The 17,892-nt window shown below is 41.8% G+C and overlaps 1 protein-coding gene across 1 annotated transcript in view; it reads right to left on the bottom strand.

Moving 5' to 3' along the window:
- LOC144246625 (catenin delta-2-like) overlaps positions 1-17,892 on the bottom strand; it is a 46,350-nt gene that overhangs the window by 27,003 nt on the left and 1,455 nt on the right. The window contains exon 2 of the mRNA XM_085583773.1: positions 17,542-17,646. Within this exon, the coding sequence (XP_085439899.1) occupies positions 17,542-17,646 (105 nt within the window). The remainder of the gene's footprint in view (positions 1-17,541; positions 17,647-17,892) is intronic.

The raw sequence follows: 17,892 nt of genomic DNA, 5'->3' as shown, positions 1-17,892 counted from the left end.
AAAATTCATCGTCGGAATTTCCTCGCTAGAGATAAAATTCAACCCTGAGCAATGGCACAATATAGGAGATATATATATCGCTTCGCTTCTCTTTGCAGTAATACATGATTTCACATTCTGTGCGTGGGACAAAATGACCCAATCACAGCAAATCCACACAGACCACACTGCTGTACTTAAATGAGCCTACTGCAACTAAATCTCTGCTTTCACTCCTAAAACAACCTTCTCTTGAAATTTCTGAAGTTTCCTGTGCATCTGGCCAGCATAAAGCTGAACACACAGACAAAAGTCACAGTTAATATATAAAATTATATATAAATAGTATGAGACAATAACAGATTAACAGACTGTTCTGCATCATGCTACAGCCATCAAGCACACGGACATCTTCTCCTTCATATTTTGACTTTTCCTTATTTAGGGCACTATAATCATAAGTAGTAAAGTGGCTACTAAATGCTATTTCTTAGAACACCCTAAAAAACTTCAGCTATTTTAATTAGTAGTTTCTGGAATAGACAGCTGTTTTGTTATTAAGGTAATCACCTCATCCGGCACTGGTGCTCCAGTGCCAGACCACATGATCAGGTGGTAACCTTAAACATTAACCTAACCCCTGCAAATGATAGTTTAAAAGTTGTTGAACACATTTAAGTAAAAACTACTCTATTTGTATACTTGTACTCATAAAAAACTACATGTGAACTGCTGAAATTACAACTAAGGGATGGTTCTAAAAGTAGCCAGTCTTCTATTAAGAAAAAAGAAAGTGTAGAGCTTGAGAAAAAAAAATAATGGGCCAGTGATTTTTAAGAGTGCCTTTAAATGCAATATTACAGAAGGAATGATCCTCTAACAAAAGATTTAGTCACCTTAAAGACATGAACCGGGTAGTTACTTGAGGCACAGCAGTGTTTTTGTTCAGCAAATATTTACAAGAATGAGATTTATGAAAGGTGTTTGAATTGATTTTTTATTTTGTGAATGACAACCTTGCATTTCTATGCAACACTGAAGCATATAAATGAAAATGGATGTCCTGCATCACTAAAATCTAATGTGATGAATCTTTAAACAGAAAATACACCTGTACAGTAAATAGGTGACAAATACACCTACAGTTTCTGGCACACTGTATTGTCTCAGTAGTGGCAGAGTGGGTGAGATTTACAGAGTTATATACTGCCCTGAGCAAGATTTTATAATCACAGCTCTCCCTCAATAGGTGGCAAAAGTCAAGGTGCATTTGAGAAATGCTAAGACATGTTACAAGTCATTCTTCTATTAAAAAAGGAGGACAGAAGAATTAGAAAATATATAGAACAAAACACAACCCTCTGGAGGTATCCTGCTCACAGGACACAGGAAAGAGGTCACGGATATTAACCATTCTAAAAGGTTTCTAAATTTCTAAAATCTTGACTGTATTCATATGGGTGCAATTCCTCAATGGAACCCAATCATGGGCTCAGTACTTTGAAACTACAACTATTTTATTTTGAGAAATGCGTCTGCACTATAAGGGAGGTTATTGCTTTCAGATTACAAAGTGGATTCTGAAGTGTTTTAACCTCCAGCCACCTGCCCCTCCATTCCTGTCCACAGGATACTGCTGAAGTTGAAAACAATGTATTTTGTTATTCCTCTGACAATTTTTTAATAGAAAGGAAATAAAATAGAAAATTCTTTCTCACAGAAGAAAAAAAAATCACCTAAAAGCATATATGCAAGACTACAACACAGATAAGACTATATGAGTGAACTTGGATCTGACAAATGAAATGGGATTATGACTTTGTATTGCTTTGAGGTGATTTGTTATTCCTTATGCGGATTACTAAGGTATTTTCTGCTCAATTTACTTTGTACTGAAGATTTGTTCCCTGCTTGCTTCCTATAATTCTCTCTCCCAAAACAATGTTATCAAGTGGATGTCAGTTAGAAGTACAGGTCTATTATCACAACATTACCAAACTGAAAGAGATGCAGTCATAGGAACAATTTTTCTTTTTAATTTCTCTAAAAACATTATGTCCTATAGCCAGAACTCCATGCTGTGTGATTTATCAGCATGAGCCTCTATTAATCTGCAGCTGTGCCATCACAGCACATCCATGTACAGCAGCTTGTGACACAACAAAACAACCTGTCCCCCAGCCAGAAAAAAATATACTACCTAAGCAGAAAGAAGCAATATTTGGTATTTATAATCTAGCTCTTGTAGACCAGGAAGAATAAAAAAAATAAACAGAGATTTGAGATGCAGCATAAAGGATGAAGGGTTTACTAAATGGGGCAAGTGAAAGTTGATATTTCTGTTGCTCCTCCTTTTCCCCCAAATTGATAATTTTAGAGACAAATAAAGAAAAATATATATTTGAAAACAAAGTTCCCTTTTTACTTTAAATCAAATATTTGTAATACAGGAAAGAGCATGTAACAGGTAACTTTTCATTAACAGCTAGATGACATTCTGAAATTAATTACTATACCAATGTACTCATTGGTGCTCCCTGTAAGAGCCTGAAAATATCTAACTCCATGTATAACTGACTTTTTTTCTCCTCTAAGCCCCTTTAGATTCCTTTTACTCATTAATCTGAGGTCTATGGAATTAGAAGTGATACATCTGGTTAACTAAATTCCAGTTCCCTGCTGGAAAGCAATACTTAACCTGAGAAAGGGTAACTGTCCATTAAGTGGGATATAAAGTGCTCTTTGGAAACTGCCACTGGTGATACGCATGGATCAGACTTCTGATTCCCAAAGCTGAAGTTATGTTTGCACACCTTACAGGTGCACAAAACTATGAACTAAGCTCTCTGTATGTGATTCATCATGACATTAAAATTGCAGTCCCTCGATGTAATTTTACATAGTCTCATTTTATTTCATGATGTGTTAATTTTCTTCAGCATGTTTAAATTATAAGATGATTTGAAACAGCTAATAACAAACAAGTTACTAAGGGACCATCAAAAAGACGTATTTCCAAATAAAGTTCAAAACACCCCACTTGTAATTGTTTCAGATATCATCTGAATGTTGAGTGTCAAATGCAAGGTGCAGAAAACCTGTGGTACCAATACAGGTTGGGAGATGAAGGGGTTAAGAGCAGCCCTGACAAGAAGGACTTGGGGATGGGTAAGAGGCTAGACATGACCCAGCCATGGGCACTCACAGCCCAGAAACCAAACATATCCCGGGCTGCATCCAAGGCAGCGTGGGCATCAGGGTGAGGGAGGGGATTCTGCCCATCTACAGTGCTCTGGTGAGACCCCCACCTGGAGTGCTGCCGCCAGCTCAGCACAAGAAAGACATAGACATGTTAGAGCTGGTCCATAGCGATGGTAAGAGGGCTGGAGCAGCTCTCCTATGATGGAAGGCTGAGAGAGTTGGGGTTGTTCAGCCTGGAAAAGAGAAAGCTTCAAGGAGACTTGAAAGGGTACCTGAAGGGGGACTGAAATGAAACTGGAGAGGAACCTTTTAGCAGGGTTGCAATAGGACAAGAGACAATGGTGTTAAAAAGAGAGGCTAGAAAGAAGGAAGGTTTTTTTTTACAATGAAGGTGGTAAGGAGCAACTGGAACAGGCTGCCCAGAGAGGTGGTAGATGCCCCATTCCCGGAGGCATTCCAGATCAGGTTGGAGAGGACTCTCAGAAACCTGGTCTGGTTGAAGATGCCCCTGCCTACTGCAGAAGGTTTGGACCACAGAATCTTTGCAGGCCCCTTGCAACTCAATCTATTCTATGACTATCATTCTGTTTTAAACTATTTCATAACCATTTAAAAATCCAAACAAATTTCAAAGGTCAAAAGAGTAAGGTTTAAAACCTTAAAAATTATTCAAAAACAGTTTATCTGTAAAAGCATACAGAAGAACACAATCTGTTTGTGATAAAACACAACTACAATAAAGTAGCTTAATTGTTCTTGAAAGAAGAGTAAAACACTCTAAAGGATTCAGACATCTAAATTTTTCATATGTCAAAATTTTGAGTATCAGAGAATTGCTCCACAATATGTAAAAAATGTACATTGAAATAATGACTTCTAAAAATTTCAAAGATATTCACTACTTTATTACATACCAAGACAAATATTTACAGTCTTGTGAAGATTGTGCTTTGGCTCATTTCATGCATCCTTTGTATCCTCATTCTCCTTTTGCATGGGACAACAAAGGAGGTAAAAGATATGACAAAATGTTGAGAAGCAAAGAAAGGCTAAGCTGGACCAGCATAAAAAACATGCAGCAAATCAAGCCCTTGGGTATTGTAAAGCAGCATTAAAAGCCCAGGTGACACCCTCCTCCATGCTTGCTGTAAAAATCTGTTTAAAAAATTCCTTGGACCTACTCAGCAATTACTGTTCCCACAGACCTCTGGTTCTCTTGCTGGCAAGGCAGGGCCATCAAGCACCAGAGCAGCACTCCCTTCCAGGAGAAGGCAAGGTCTCTGCTCCACCATGCCAGCTGCAAAGGGAGGGCAGGACAGAGGCAAAGAGATGGTGGCCAGTGCAGCTTTCCAGAAGCCATTCTACAATGCCAGACTTCTGTCTATCAGGTCAGTGAGATGGAAGTTTGAAGAGATCAGGCCTTTCATACAGGGAGGGAGCCCCCAGGGAACAGGGGCAAATGACATATGAACCTGGCTCTGAGAGCCTGGACTGCCCCGTTTCACTTGTGCAAAGCAAATGAGAAGAGGAGGAACCATTTGAACACCCCACCCCCAAGAACCAAAACTAGTGATGTCCCTGCTCCACAAAAAAAAACCAAACCCAAACAAAGAGTACAATTCATTTTGTATGGGTTGTTCCTGCCTGGGGCAAAAGAAAAATGGGCATTTGGCTTCTCCCTCCTACTTCTCCTTTAGGTCATGGATAGAGATATGATCCTCACCACGGACACCTCATCAGACAGAACAAGAAGACAGCTCAGTCACACTGTGAGAAAGCCATCAGCCCAATGACAAAAGAAGGACTAGGTTTTCTTGTACACCTCCTTGGACACTGCTTAAATTCCAGGCCAGCAAAAGCCCAGGCCAAGCGCAGCAGGCACGAAGCAGCAAATGCTGCCACTACCACCTGGCTCCTCTTCCCATCCCTCCAGCAGTGTCTAGTCCATGAACAAAGACTGCGCTCCAAAAACAAACACTGCTTCTACCCTACTGAAGCAAACCACACGTCACAGGAGAAATGCAACTGAATACGAGGAAGGAGTGGGATGGAAGGTGGCGAAGAGGACAGGAGCATCTGTCCAGATACACAATGACAAGTCTCACCTTTGGCAGCTTTTCCTGAGCTACGTCACAGGACAATGAAATATTGTGCTTTTCCCTGCCGCTGGCAAATGGCCAGGAGCAACAGATAACTCCTTCCTTTGAAAAGCAGCTGCCTTGGCTGTTAACTGCTCTCCAGTCAGCATTCTTCCTCCACACAGAAACCCACCTTGCAAATAGACACATTTCTGCTTTGCATCTGCCATCACAAATTCCACAGGCCTCTTCTCTTGGATTGGTACTCAGTGCCATGGTGCCCAGGATGTGGTGCAGCCTATGGCAGCACAGCTTTTGGGAACAGATATCTTCAGAGGTGCTGGTGTACTGGTGGAAGCACTCAAGCATCAGTGGGAGGAATCTCAGGGAGATGGACCTGACCTGAAGGAATAGAGGCCATCAGAGAAGCCTGAGGGCAGCCTGGCAACTGCCTGCACACACAGGGGCACTGGGCAGCTCTGAGGGTAGCAAAGGAAGCGCTGCAGGTGTGCACCTGCCACAAATACATTCCCTGATAGGTAACCCATTGCAAGAGCATGCCGGATAAGCCCTGCATATCCCACCCCAAGCAACTCTTTGGAGACAATACAAACTTTTACTGCTTAGCCTTCTACTATCCAACCTCCTTTCAATAAATCCTTCCTTTCAGAGCTCTCTTTAACTTCAGCAGATCAATCACAGATTCCCCATTCTCCTAATGCTCTCAGAATGGTCTTTGCAGTACCTTGCAAGCCCAGTCTTCATCAAGGAGGCAGCTCACTCCATGCACCCAGCATTCCAACGAGCACCAAGTGGTTGTGTAACCACACGAAGCTGATGGACTTTGAAGTCCATTCAACTACGACTGAAATGCATCACAACACCTTCCCCATGGTGACTTTCTGGAGACTGAGACAGAGATGATTCTCAGGCTGTGCATTCTGAGACCATTCCTAAGCTTTTATCCAGGCTGCCAAGAAGGTTCCCCTGACACCAGCAAGATGCATGTACCCTTCACAGAGCTGAGGAGGACAGGTTCACTCCTCTAGTGCATCCTTGTCACTTTTGTAAGGTTGGGGTCAAAAGTATTTGCCCGCAGCCCCTGAAACCAGTGAGTGCTCTTAAAGCACAAGTACTCTGCAGATTTTAAGATCTAAATTCTCACAGTTCACCAGCAGCTCTTACACAGCAACACTTTCTTCATCTGCTTGCTCTTTGCAGAGAGTTCAGAACAAGCACAGCTCTCCCATTTCTGATCCCTGCTGCCCAGACCACTGTGGACAGTACTCTTTCAAGACTTTTACAAACTTTATCTGGAAATTACATCCTTTTTACAGAAGAGGGCTCATCTTTTTCTCTGAGGGACCACAACAGAAGCATGAGCTTCCAGACAGTGATGCCAGCCTCCGGACGGTGATGACAATTGTTCACACAGACCCCAGAGCTGCCAAAACTGTGCTCCTGAGCTGCAGCTCAGCACTGGCAGCCCACAACCAGAACAGTGAGGATGCTTTGTCCTCAAGGCAGCTACAGAAATCCAGGCTTGAAAAATAGTGTGAGTTTGCCTGTTTTGCCTGGTTTCATGTTTGACGTGGATTAAATGTCAATAACTGTAGACTAAACCTCTAGTTCAAAATTCTAATTCTGCAAATAAGCAAACAATCATTGATTCTATGTGCCACTCTGGCTGAAAGGCAACCCTTCCTCCCTCTTAATTAATAGCCCTCTTCAAATTCCATCAGTGTTCATGTAAACATCCCATCAAATAAGCTTATCTCTACTATATGAATAATTCAAAACCTTTAAGTTTATGAGAAAAATCAGTAACAAACCTGCCTGAACAAAAATTATTAGTGTTATTTAGTTGGGTTACAAATACAAGCTATAAATTGCTATTCAGTAAATAAATTAATCTGCTTTTTGTATTGTGTCTGAGTACTCCCTCCAAGCACATCCTTTGAGGCTTCCCATTTCAAAAGGAAAATTTCACACTTAGTGCTTTTAGTGCAAAAGTTTGGGCTGGTACTTTTTATACGAGAGAAGGCATTACCCTTTGAAGAGCAAAAGGGATTGTTAAGTAAAAGCTTAACAACCAAAAGAGCTTTTACAGCTACTGCTGTCAAATTTGAAACAATATTTTCAGCTTAGATAGCATGATGGTAACACACCCAGTTATAATTTACATCACAGGTACAGGTTGGCTGGAGAATGGAACAAGACTAGATGTGGGGAGACAGACTTGGGAGCGTTTGTGGTTGAAAAGCTCAACATGACCTGGCAATTTGTGCAGTCCAGAAACCCAACCATGTCCTGGGCTGCATCCAAAGCAGCTTGTCCAGGAGGGCCAGGGAGGGGATTCTGTCCCTCTGCTCTGGTGAGACCCCACTTGCAGTGCTGCATCCAGCTTTGGGGTCCTCTGCACAGGAAGGACAGGGAACTGTTGGAGCAAGTCCAGAGGAGGCTACCAAGATGACCAGAGGGCTGGAGCACCTCTCCTGCGAGGCCAGGCTGAGAGTTGCGGCTCTTCAGCCTGGAGAAGGCTCCAGGGAGACCTTAGAGCAGCCTTACAGTACCTGAAGAGGACCTACAAGAGCTGGAGAATGACTTTTCACAAGAGCACTAAGTGATAGGAAATAGACTTACACTAAAGAAGGACAGGTTTAGATAAGACATCAGAAAGAATTTCTTTACTGTGAAGGTGGTGAGGCAGTAGAACAGGTTGCCCAGAGAAGCTGTGCACTCCCCATCCATGGAAATGCTCAAGACCAGGTTGGATGGGGCTGTGAGCAACCCGGTCTAGTGAAAGGTTTGCTGCCAGTGACAGGGAAGAAGGAATGTGATGATCTTTAAGGTCCCTTCCTACACAAACCATTCTGTCATTCTATGAAGAATTCATCTTATCTAAAGCTACCAGGGGAAATGTTCAGACACGTTTTTTACCTTCAGCAGTATGTAGTGCATAACTATCACCATGCCTTTCATTCTCAAGTGAAATACAAAGAAAATACTAAAGATAAGAACAAAAACATCACCCAAAAACCACTGAGTATATAGAGCAAACTTAATTTAGTTCACCCCATTGAGAAACTTAAAGTTATTGAATTTTGCTTAGGGAAGATTCATTTACCTAGAAGATGAAAAACTCTCGCGAGGGCTTTAGCCTCAGTTGTGTAAACATACTTGAATGTAATATGTATTTAAGGGCTCATAAAAGAGAAAGGGTGATGCCTATAGTAAGTAACCATTCTTGGTTACTTTTTCAAAGCAAGTGAAATTTTCAAATTTGGGAATAATGTTCTTTAAAACCAAACAAAAACCCCATCAAAATCCCCTCAAACCCCACAAAGTACAACAAAACTAAAAAAAAAAAAAAAAACAAAACAAAAAAAACCACCAAAAAAAGGGCAAACAAAACAAAAACCAAACAACCCACTATAAATTTTTAAATGGTTTGCAAGTAGAACTAACTTAAGTTTTATTTCCAATGGGCAGTGTTAACTGCAGACAAAAAAATTCAGGTTTTGGACAACATCTTTAAGTTTGCATTCCCTTTTCTTTTTGTCAGATGTTGAAATGCATGCATCATCTTCAGGATTAAAGCTATTTTTGTCGTACATAAAGGGTGTGAACTATGGTGTACAAAGGAGTGCACTCAAGTCTTAAAGCCCCTCACTCTGCCATGACTTATGCACATAGAATATACAGGCTGTGAATCCTAGGCACATTATCTTCATGGAGTACACAGTAATCTACATCCCTCCTATCTTACACCGAATAGAAATCTAGTAAAAAACCACAACCAATCAACACTTAAGAAAACCCAATAAGGAAAAAGAAGATTTATGTGCAAAGGTGAACTCCTTTCCCTCTTTTCTGCTAATTTGAAAAAAACTGTATGGTCTCCATCAGAAAGGATATGTTCCTATTGGTATCTGTGCTAGAGGCAAGAGTCTGAGAGCTGATCCAATCCAGCTCAAAATTCCCTCTGAGCACTGACAGCTCTTCAGCCTGGCTGTGTGAAAGGCTGACAGCATCTGTGGCTGATAGCTACCAACAGAGCAACAGAGTGATTGAACTAGCACACATCCATCTACTTTCATTTCCCCTGACCCTGATGATAGGGGTGCAGGGTGGAAGGCATGGGAGGATCAACTCAACGCAAAGCTGGACTTACAGGGTCTTTCTTCAGAGTGAGCCTGCACCAACGTTCAAATCCACATCCCAAGTGGGAAAATAAAACTCACCTTCACAAGGCATGTTTCTACTACCCATATGACTGTGGGTTTGTTTTTTTTTTTTCCCTCTTTCCTTTTGAAAACCCATCTCCATGTGTAACCAACTAACATCCCTTGACCCAGTTTAATTCACGTTAATTGTTATCTGTGGTGATTAGGTTTCCTTCCTTACTGAGGTGCTTTGAACAGTACAGTCATAAGATAGTCTGCTACTTCAGCACAGAGAACCAAAGGGATATTCTGCAAGCAAAACAAGAAACCCTATTCAGGGCATGTCTGGGAAAGAGAGCATCATATAGGCAATATGATGCAGCCACAGGTGGAACAGAAGGTTTAAAGTTCAATAGAAACAGTAGTTTCACTCACTGATTAAGCAGAGATTTTTCTCCCTTTCATGCAAAGAATAGTAATTTTTCCTCATATCCATGTGTGACTCTATACAAAACATGAGACTGTGATCGTTTCTTTAACAGGAGGGCAATGGTGCAATGGTGCTCTTCAAAAAAGCATAAAGCTGTTACAGGTATTTTGCTAGATAATTCTCTGGGTAAATTTCCTTAAGACCTCCTCTTGTACTCCGAACTCCCAAACTTGCATAACATGGTAGGACACGCAAAAACTGCCAGATTTTCCCTTGGGGAAATAGATTTTTTAAAGAAGTTTTAAAAAAAAATAGTTTTAAAAGAAAGCAAAGTATTTTGCTCTGAAAAGTGCACTTAACTTTTCCTTAATGAAAATAGGCATGATCTGAAAATGGACATAATCTTCCCTCTTTGATCAACACAGCAAAGATGAAACACCAGAAATACTTGTAATTCCTAAGGCAAGTACATCTACATCTGCTTTAGGCTATTTTGGCTGTAGCATTTATATACTCTAATTATTTTGTGCATTAAATACCATAAATATCCCTGTTGATTTTTGATCTATTTGTGGGTTCTAACATACAGCTGTATTTCATTTCTCCAAGTAGGACTCTTCATTCTGCAAGTAGGACTTGTACACCAATGCATTTCAGGGACAATCATTATTATGCTACCAGCTTTTTCCTATGTTATCATTCAATTTTATGTCTGTGTACCTACACCAAAGCATACCTCTGTGGAACAGAGGAAGAAAATTTACTTATGATTTACTCTGAAAGCAAGTGAACAATCACTTAGCTTTATGTAGCAGGAACTTTGCAGTCCACTTGCAACACAAAAAGTACCTAAGCAAAAAAAATTCTAGCAATTTCTTCAAAGACAACAGATCTTTCTCCAAGACAATACACTTGATTAATAGAAGTATTTTCTCTCTATGAGTAAGTTCCCTCCCCAAATTAGCTTAATCTACTGTACATGTAGCACAACATTAAATATTTCTCCCTTCTATGCACGTATCTGGGGCCCTATTGATAGCTGCCATCTGCAAAAAGTACTTTATTTGACTGGCATGCACAGAATACATTTGGTTAAGCACATAAGGAAGAGAAGAAGAGTTAGTAGCAGAGAGTAAGTTACATATCTCATAGAAAGACAATAGTGCAGGTTACATCCACCCACCTGTACTAGTGCAATATGTGCCTGTGTGTGCTGGTTGCAGAGGGTCCCCCTGACTCTGGCTGAGACTCCTCATAGGGGGCTTCTGATAAACTCTGTCTTTGTAAATAGATCTATATGGTGTTCTGGAGACTGCAGTGTCCTTAACTTGGAACCCAGGTGGCTGTGCTGGCTGCTGTAAGATGCCCCAGACCCAGCTGCAAACAGATTTACAAGAGACGTTTAAGAGGGAGAAAACAAGAGACAAATACAGGATCTGACTATTAAAATTTTACCTGAAAGTAGCATTTAAACAACCAAAAAAAAAATCCTCAAAGCTAAGTAGTAAGTGTTTTCAACAAGCAAATAGAAGTAGCAAACAAGGGCAGCTACAGCTTCACTTAATCTCTTTTAGCTGCATCATTCAGCTGCCTGTATCTACACAAATTATCCCATTTCTTCCAAGGAAACTATTTTGGTGAGATAAGTATGGGCTTAATTCATACTCTGCCAACAGTTCTGCACTTGCAAGTGATGATATATTAGTCTAAACAGAAGCTTAATATTAGTTTATTATGCTAATATTGAACAGAGATTTATTTGCAAATTATACACCTAATTAAGACTTTAACACTACTGTACTAAACAGTAAGTACATGCATAATCAGATAAACTTCTTGACCAAAAGATTTAACTAACCTGATTTGACTGAAAACAGTTAAGTGGCAATCTAAAAACAACTTCAACGTAGCTGAGTAACAACATTATGACTGAGCATCCCCCTCCCAGGATTTTCAAGAATTAAAACCCTATCAGGGAGTAACTGTCACTATCCCTCTAACACTTCAGAAAAATGAAGATTTCTACAGGTAACTAAAATATTTTCATTTTAGAAAAAAATTAAACCACTCTCAAATCTCAGAAATTAAGGCCATTATAAAATCATGTCTCTTAAACACTTTAAGTTTTCAGGAAAAATTATACTTTTCTGTATGCAATTTTACTACACTATTTCCAAATTATCAGATATCAATATTTAAGCACAAAAACTACCACCCTTTAAGGTTCCTAAATCCAATTAAAAAGACAATAAATAAGAAGATTTATAAAAAGATTTAACACCATCATACTTTTTAATGTTTCTATTAAGTTGATATTTAAAAAACTAGAACAGCAAGTTGATTTAAAATTTCTTTTCAGTTGCTCCTAGAAGTTTTTCCACGTATTAATTTATTCAAGTCTCAGCTGAGGAGCAACACATTTTTATTGCATATTTTATTTAAATATTAAAATCAACTAGTACCTGTCATACCAAGAGTTCTATCCAGGAAAGGTCACACAGTTAACTTGGGGTTTTCAGACAACTGAATCCCACCTCATCTACACAATCAGCCCTCCACCCTATTCTGCTCCTTAGGAAGGCACTGGACAGACAGTTGAGATAACTGATCAAAACAGAGACCATGAACTCAAAGAACTGATGTTACTGAGAAGGAGAGGTGTAACAGGTCTCCTGCCCGTATCCCAGGTTAGCAGCCAACAGCTACATCCTTTCCTACTCAAAGCCGCATGCCAATCTGTATCACTGCCTTCAAAAACTCTTGCATTAAAGCAATTTGAAGCTCAGAGTGGCCGGAAAAGCAACCAGGTCAGAGTGGAAAAGCAGCAACCAATATACTACCAGGATGCAATAGAAGACAAGATCGGCAAGGCCCACAAGCAGTCTCGCATTAAGGAGGCTCACTGCCCTCAGAAGTGGTTTCCCCAAACCTAGAGGTTTGAATGTGGGCTCCCCCCAAACTGTACTCGCCAAGGCCAGTTCTTATCCAGCTGCCAGCCCTTCACCCCACTAATAGCACTGCACCTCTCCAGGTTTCCTGAAATCAAACCAGTGCTATGCATCAAGGACACGCACCTTTCTCCTACATATTCTGAAATGGACTCAGCCCTACTCCCTGACCAGCCCACCCTGACAGCAGCACTGTTTTCCTTTCAGAGACCTAATCAGGCATCAAGCCCATTCGCAGGCAGGTCTGTGCTCAAGTTCAAAGAGAAGTCATTATTAAACTCTCAGTCCTGCTAGTCGTTATTTACAGATGATGTATTCAGCACCAGAGCATAGCTAGAACTCTCGTGATCATGGTGGTCAAAATGTGGGGTAGTAGATTAATTTAAAAAGCCCAAACAAACCAAACCAAACCACCAAGAACTAAACAATTATTTAGAGGTTCAAGAAACCATCCATTAAACAATTATTCCAACAGTCCAATCTTGTTTGACAAAAGACTAAGAAATTATTTGATTGCAATGCCAGAGATGCATCACAGCAGAAGGTATATAGACTATACAGCTCTAAAATAACTGTAAGAGGCACCAAATTAAGAAAAAAAAAAAGTTAAATAATTTTTTTAACAGAAACTGATTAACTATATGAACAACAGCATATAGTAAGGAGAGTCTTCTTTGTCTTCTGAAACCTCCAAGACTGAAACCTGAAAGCAAGTGGAACGTCCTATTTTCTGCATCACTGTGGAGCTTTTCACAAGAAATCCCAAAGAGAAACGTGTCCAAAACCTCACAGAGAAAGTTTTCAAGGCACTCCAGTGCACAGACAGTTGCTCATGCCTTGTCAGGCCACACCAGTTCTGTCACATCCACCTGAGCTGCGCAGCTGAGGCAAAGGCTGCCCTTCCTCCCAGGGAACACTGTCTGAGACGACAGATAGCCATCCTGGGTGAAATGAATGAAATGAAAATGTTTTCTGGCAGAAAATGAGTGTCTGTAATCAGAACTTCTGAACAGATTTAGTACCACCACTTTCATATGATAAATACAGGCCATGCCCATTCTTCCAGCCCAGGTGAAAACAGGAAGGAGAACTACAGGAAAAGCAGGAAGACAGAGTCCCTTATTTGGATATATATAGAATGCCCCTGGTTTGGTGGTTTGCCTTTGCTCCTAAGCTTTGGCTTCACCCCCTCTCCAGAGCAGCAGTGAATTCCTCCAGGGTGAGGGGGAGTCTGGTCCCACTCCAGGATGTGTCCAGTAAAGGAGGGAAGATGTTTAGAGTAACTGACCAGTGTTTTTGTTACACACAAAAATCAAACCAAATAAACACTGAATAGGACTACACTGAGCTGCAACACAAAGTGTTCACAGCAGGCAGAGGCCAGAGGAGCACACAGGACCCAGAAGTACCATTTCACTTGGTTCCTTCTGCTCACATGCATTTTAATTCTGCTTCGCTTCACAGCTGCTACTCTGCCAAGGCCATTTCCATTTTCAGAAGCCTGTGTCACATGTAGCCGAGGCTGGACATCCTCACTTAGGATTTCCATGTCACGCCTGAATTTGCCAGGAAGCACGTGCACACATGTATGCCCATTTCTGTGATATGTCAGTCAGAAGTCATGCAACCTAGCAACTTGATCCTCTGCACCACTTAGAAATACATTAAAAAGCCAGGAAAAAAAACCCAACCAAGCAACAACCCACAAAAGAGAGAGCTTAGTGCAGCACCATATTAATGTTCTGCTCAGTGGTGGAGAGAAAGAAGGAGGAAAGCTGTTCTTCCAGCACTCCCAGTTCTCGACCAAGAAATGCCAATATTGCCCTCACCTGCAGCTTCCCTCCTTGCTTCAGCTGTGCCCTGACTGCTGAGGGACCACACAACCCAAAACTGCCAGCACCCACACCCACCACTGGTACGGACATCTTCATGTTCCACCTCTGGCCAAACAAACCCCAGGATGTTTCTGCTTTCCTGACAGACTTGGCAAATTTCATTGACACTTACCAAGGCAACAGAAGCCCTGTGTGGCTCTGGGGTCAGATCCCCTTTGGCACAAAAACCCGAGAGAAGATGGAGGGAAGACTCCAGCAGGAAACTGAACTCCCAGACAGGCAGTGAAGGCTGCTTCTGGCAGGCTCCTTCTGGCTTTTGGGGCACAGGAAAGGCTTTGAGACCGTCTGCATCCACGTGAAAAGCCCACACTGAGCACTTGGTTTTAAAGATGTTACACTTAATGTTACAGACACAGAATTGCTCTGGCGTTTGTCATTTCCTGCACCCACACAAACACATTAAAAGAATTAAGTGCAGAGTCCTGAAGTTCAGTTATTCCAATTCTGTTTTGGTAGGGTCACTTGACATACCAAAACCCACAGCAACACTTAAAAAATGAAAAGCAACTTCCTCCCCACCCTTAAACTTTCAGTTTTCCAGTTCAGGGGTCCTCTTAAGAGCAGGTTAAAGAAAAGAAGAAGAAAAGTCCAAGACCTAACATCACCTAGTGCACCAACCACCTCTTCTCCACAGATTTTCATTACCCCAATGGCTTTTCTAAGAAAATAAATTTGTACGTGTAAAAATCCATCCAGTAGGCAGATGTTTCTGAGCCAACACCTTGCAGGTAAAAGATCAGAGGAGAAGTGGCACAGAGGGATCCAAAAGTGCCCAAGAGAGGTTCAAGCTGATGTATTTGGGCAGGATTATTTGAACCTAAAGTGCTCTGCAGCTGCCCCAAGCCTGGAGTTTGCAGAAACAAAATGAGCTTCCCCTCCTGCCTCATTTTCTGCCCTCTCTGCTCAAGGGAGAATCACACCATGCAAATGATGGCAGAGGAATGGTGAGACCTGTCCAGTGCCCCCAGGAGGGCTGGCACCAGGGCTCATTCCCTCCTCTGGCTGATGGAACTTAAACTCAGCTGTTCTGGGATTTAGGGAGCAAAACCTAACTTTGCCACTTGCTGTTCCACTCCCTGTCACATCTGCATAGCAGGAACATCACTGTGTTCTGTGTCACACCCCAAATCAACAGCCCTGGGAGTTCTGCTGGAACCCAGACACCCTCCCCTTCTCAGACACCAACCTGACTAGTCAGCCTCACACTCCTCCAAGGTCACAAAAACCACAAACCACTAAAAATGGGTATTTTATACCAACAGGACCCATTTCAGAGGTCAAACATCCCACGCTGTGTCCCTGGGCATTCCCAAGGCTTTCTGACACAAAAGTAGAACTTTGCACATGAAGGACCATTTACCTTATAACAATATCCTCCATAAAACTTCCCACGGAAAAGCCCAGGCACTTGTAACACCCTCGGGAACACATTCCACATAAAGCATCCTCTCCTGCCACATTCCAGCCCAGCTTTCCTCCAGGATTCCAAGGTCAGCACAACTCTTATCTGTAACTTAGGGAACCCATGGCCGCAGCAGCCCCGGGAAGAAAAACGGCATTTGGTGGAGCCAAGGAATGGAGGAGCTGCCCTGTCCCAGCTCTGCCTCCTCTGCCAGCAGCAGGGGAGATGCAGCTCTCAACCATAAGATCACTTCAGTTCAACCTTACAGTAATTACCTGGCAACGCTATTAGCCCCAAAGTCCAGTGCATCATCTGTGTGCTATTTCAGGAAGTTCAGTGGATCTTTGTGGGACAAAACCTGTTTTGGGCCCAAGAGCTGACTCTAATCCCTGTTAGCTGAACTATCCAGCTGTAGGATCAGTGTTCAAAATAAACATTGGATCCTGAAGGGCAGAGTTTGTAATGCTCTGTAAAACCCCAGGGGAGAGCCAGGCTCCAAGGGCAGCCCTTGGTGCCTCCAGCAGCTGCTGCTGGAAACACTGGCAGGACTGGTACAGACGGGACTGAACCTTCACACAGCTCTGTCCAGTGGGACTGAGGGTGCCAGACCAGAGAGACTTAAATCAAGCTTGTGTCATATTTCCATCAATGGACACTGATGGGACTGAAAGCCCTGCCCCGGAATGTGGGAAATGGATTTGTAGAGAATTCTCAAAGCTTGACAGAAGGCTCACATAGTGTGCATAGTGTGCATCTGTATGCAGAATTTGAGATAAGAAATGCTGACTTAGAAATGCTATAGAATAGGACATTGAGAGAGATAAATCTTCCTCACACAATGCACCAATTTATCAGATTATGCCCTTTTCTGACACAGAAATAAGGCAACTAAGAAGTGTTTTTAAAAACTTTTATTTCATTTTCAGTCTCACATGAAGGGTGAGACAATACAGATGTTATAATTCACGCCATCACAATCAGAAGCCAACTATTTCCTAACTACATTATAAGCGTTTCTTGGCCTTTTAGCTTTTGCTACACTATGCTGTCAATGCCTTGAAACCAATCATCTAAAATTACCCCTCATTAATCTTATTACAATGCATCTTTCATAGTTCTATTTCTCTAAAGCATCTAGTCTTATTTACAAACTCATCCTTTAACACTTGTTTCTAGTTCCATTTCTCTCCCAAAAATGTCTGTCCTATTCCATGCCATTTCTAAGTCAGTATTTCTTATCTCAAATTTTCCATTCAGATACATACTATGTAAACCTCCTGTCAAACTCTGACAATTTCCTGCAAGTCCATTTCCCACAGCAGAACTGCTCCCAGCCCAGCACAGAGCTGCAAGTGCTGTTGCAGGGCACAATGACTGAAGGAACACTGGAGCTGTGACATTAAAACCAGCAAAAGCACTTACTAGTAGAAAGAGCTCCTCACCTGGTCCAAGAACTGAACCTCTGTGGCTCATCCTCACGGGGTGACCCTGCTCCAGGGAGGAATCTCCATGCAGCCCCCGAGGCCTGGGGTCAGACGCTGCCCTAGCTAAGAAGAACAAGGGGTTAGTGAAGCTTTTTGGACACATTCTGTCCTCAGAGTGGTTTGACAAAACATCCATCAGTGTGGATCTTTAATAAAGGCAGCTTGTACCTATGCTTGCAACAGACTTTCATGTGTTATTTCCTCAAAGTCTCTGTTTGAATGCATTTTGGAATTAAAAGTGTTTAAACAAGATTTAACATGAGCTCTGCACCCTGTCATGCCCCAAGCCCTAAGGAAGAGCTGGACATC

The sequence above is a fragment of the Lonchura striata genome, chromosome 6 (assembly GCF_050655825.1).
Source record: "Lonchura striata isolate lonStrDom1 chromosome 6, ASM5065582v1, whole genome shotgun sequence".
NCBI lineage: Eukaryota > Metazoa > Chordata > Aves > Passeriformes > Estrildidae > Lonchura > Lonchura striata.
The sequence above is the reverse complement of the archived record's forward strand: the minus strand, read 5'-3'. Positions and strand labels throughout refer to the sequence as shown.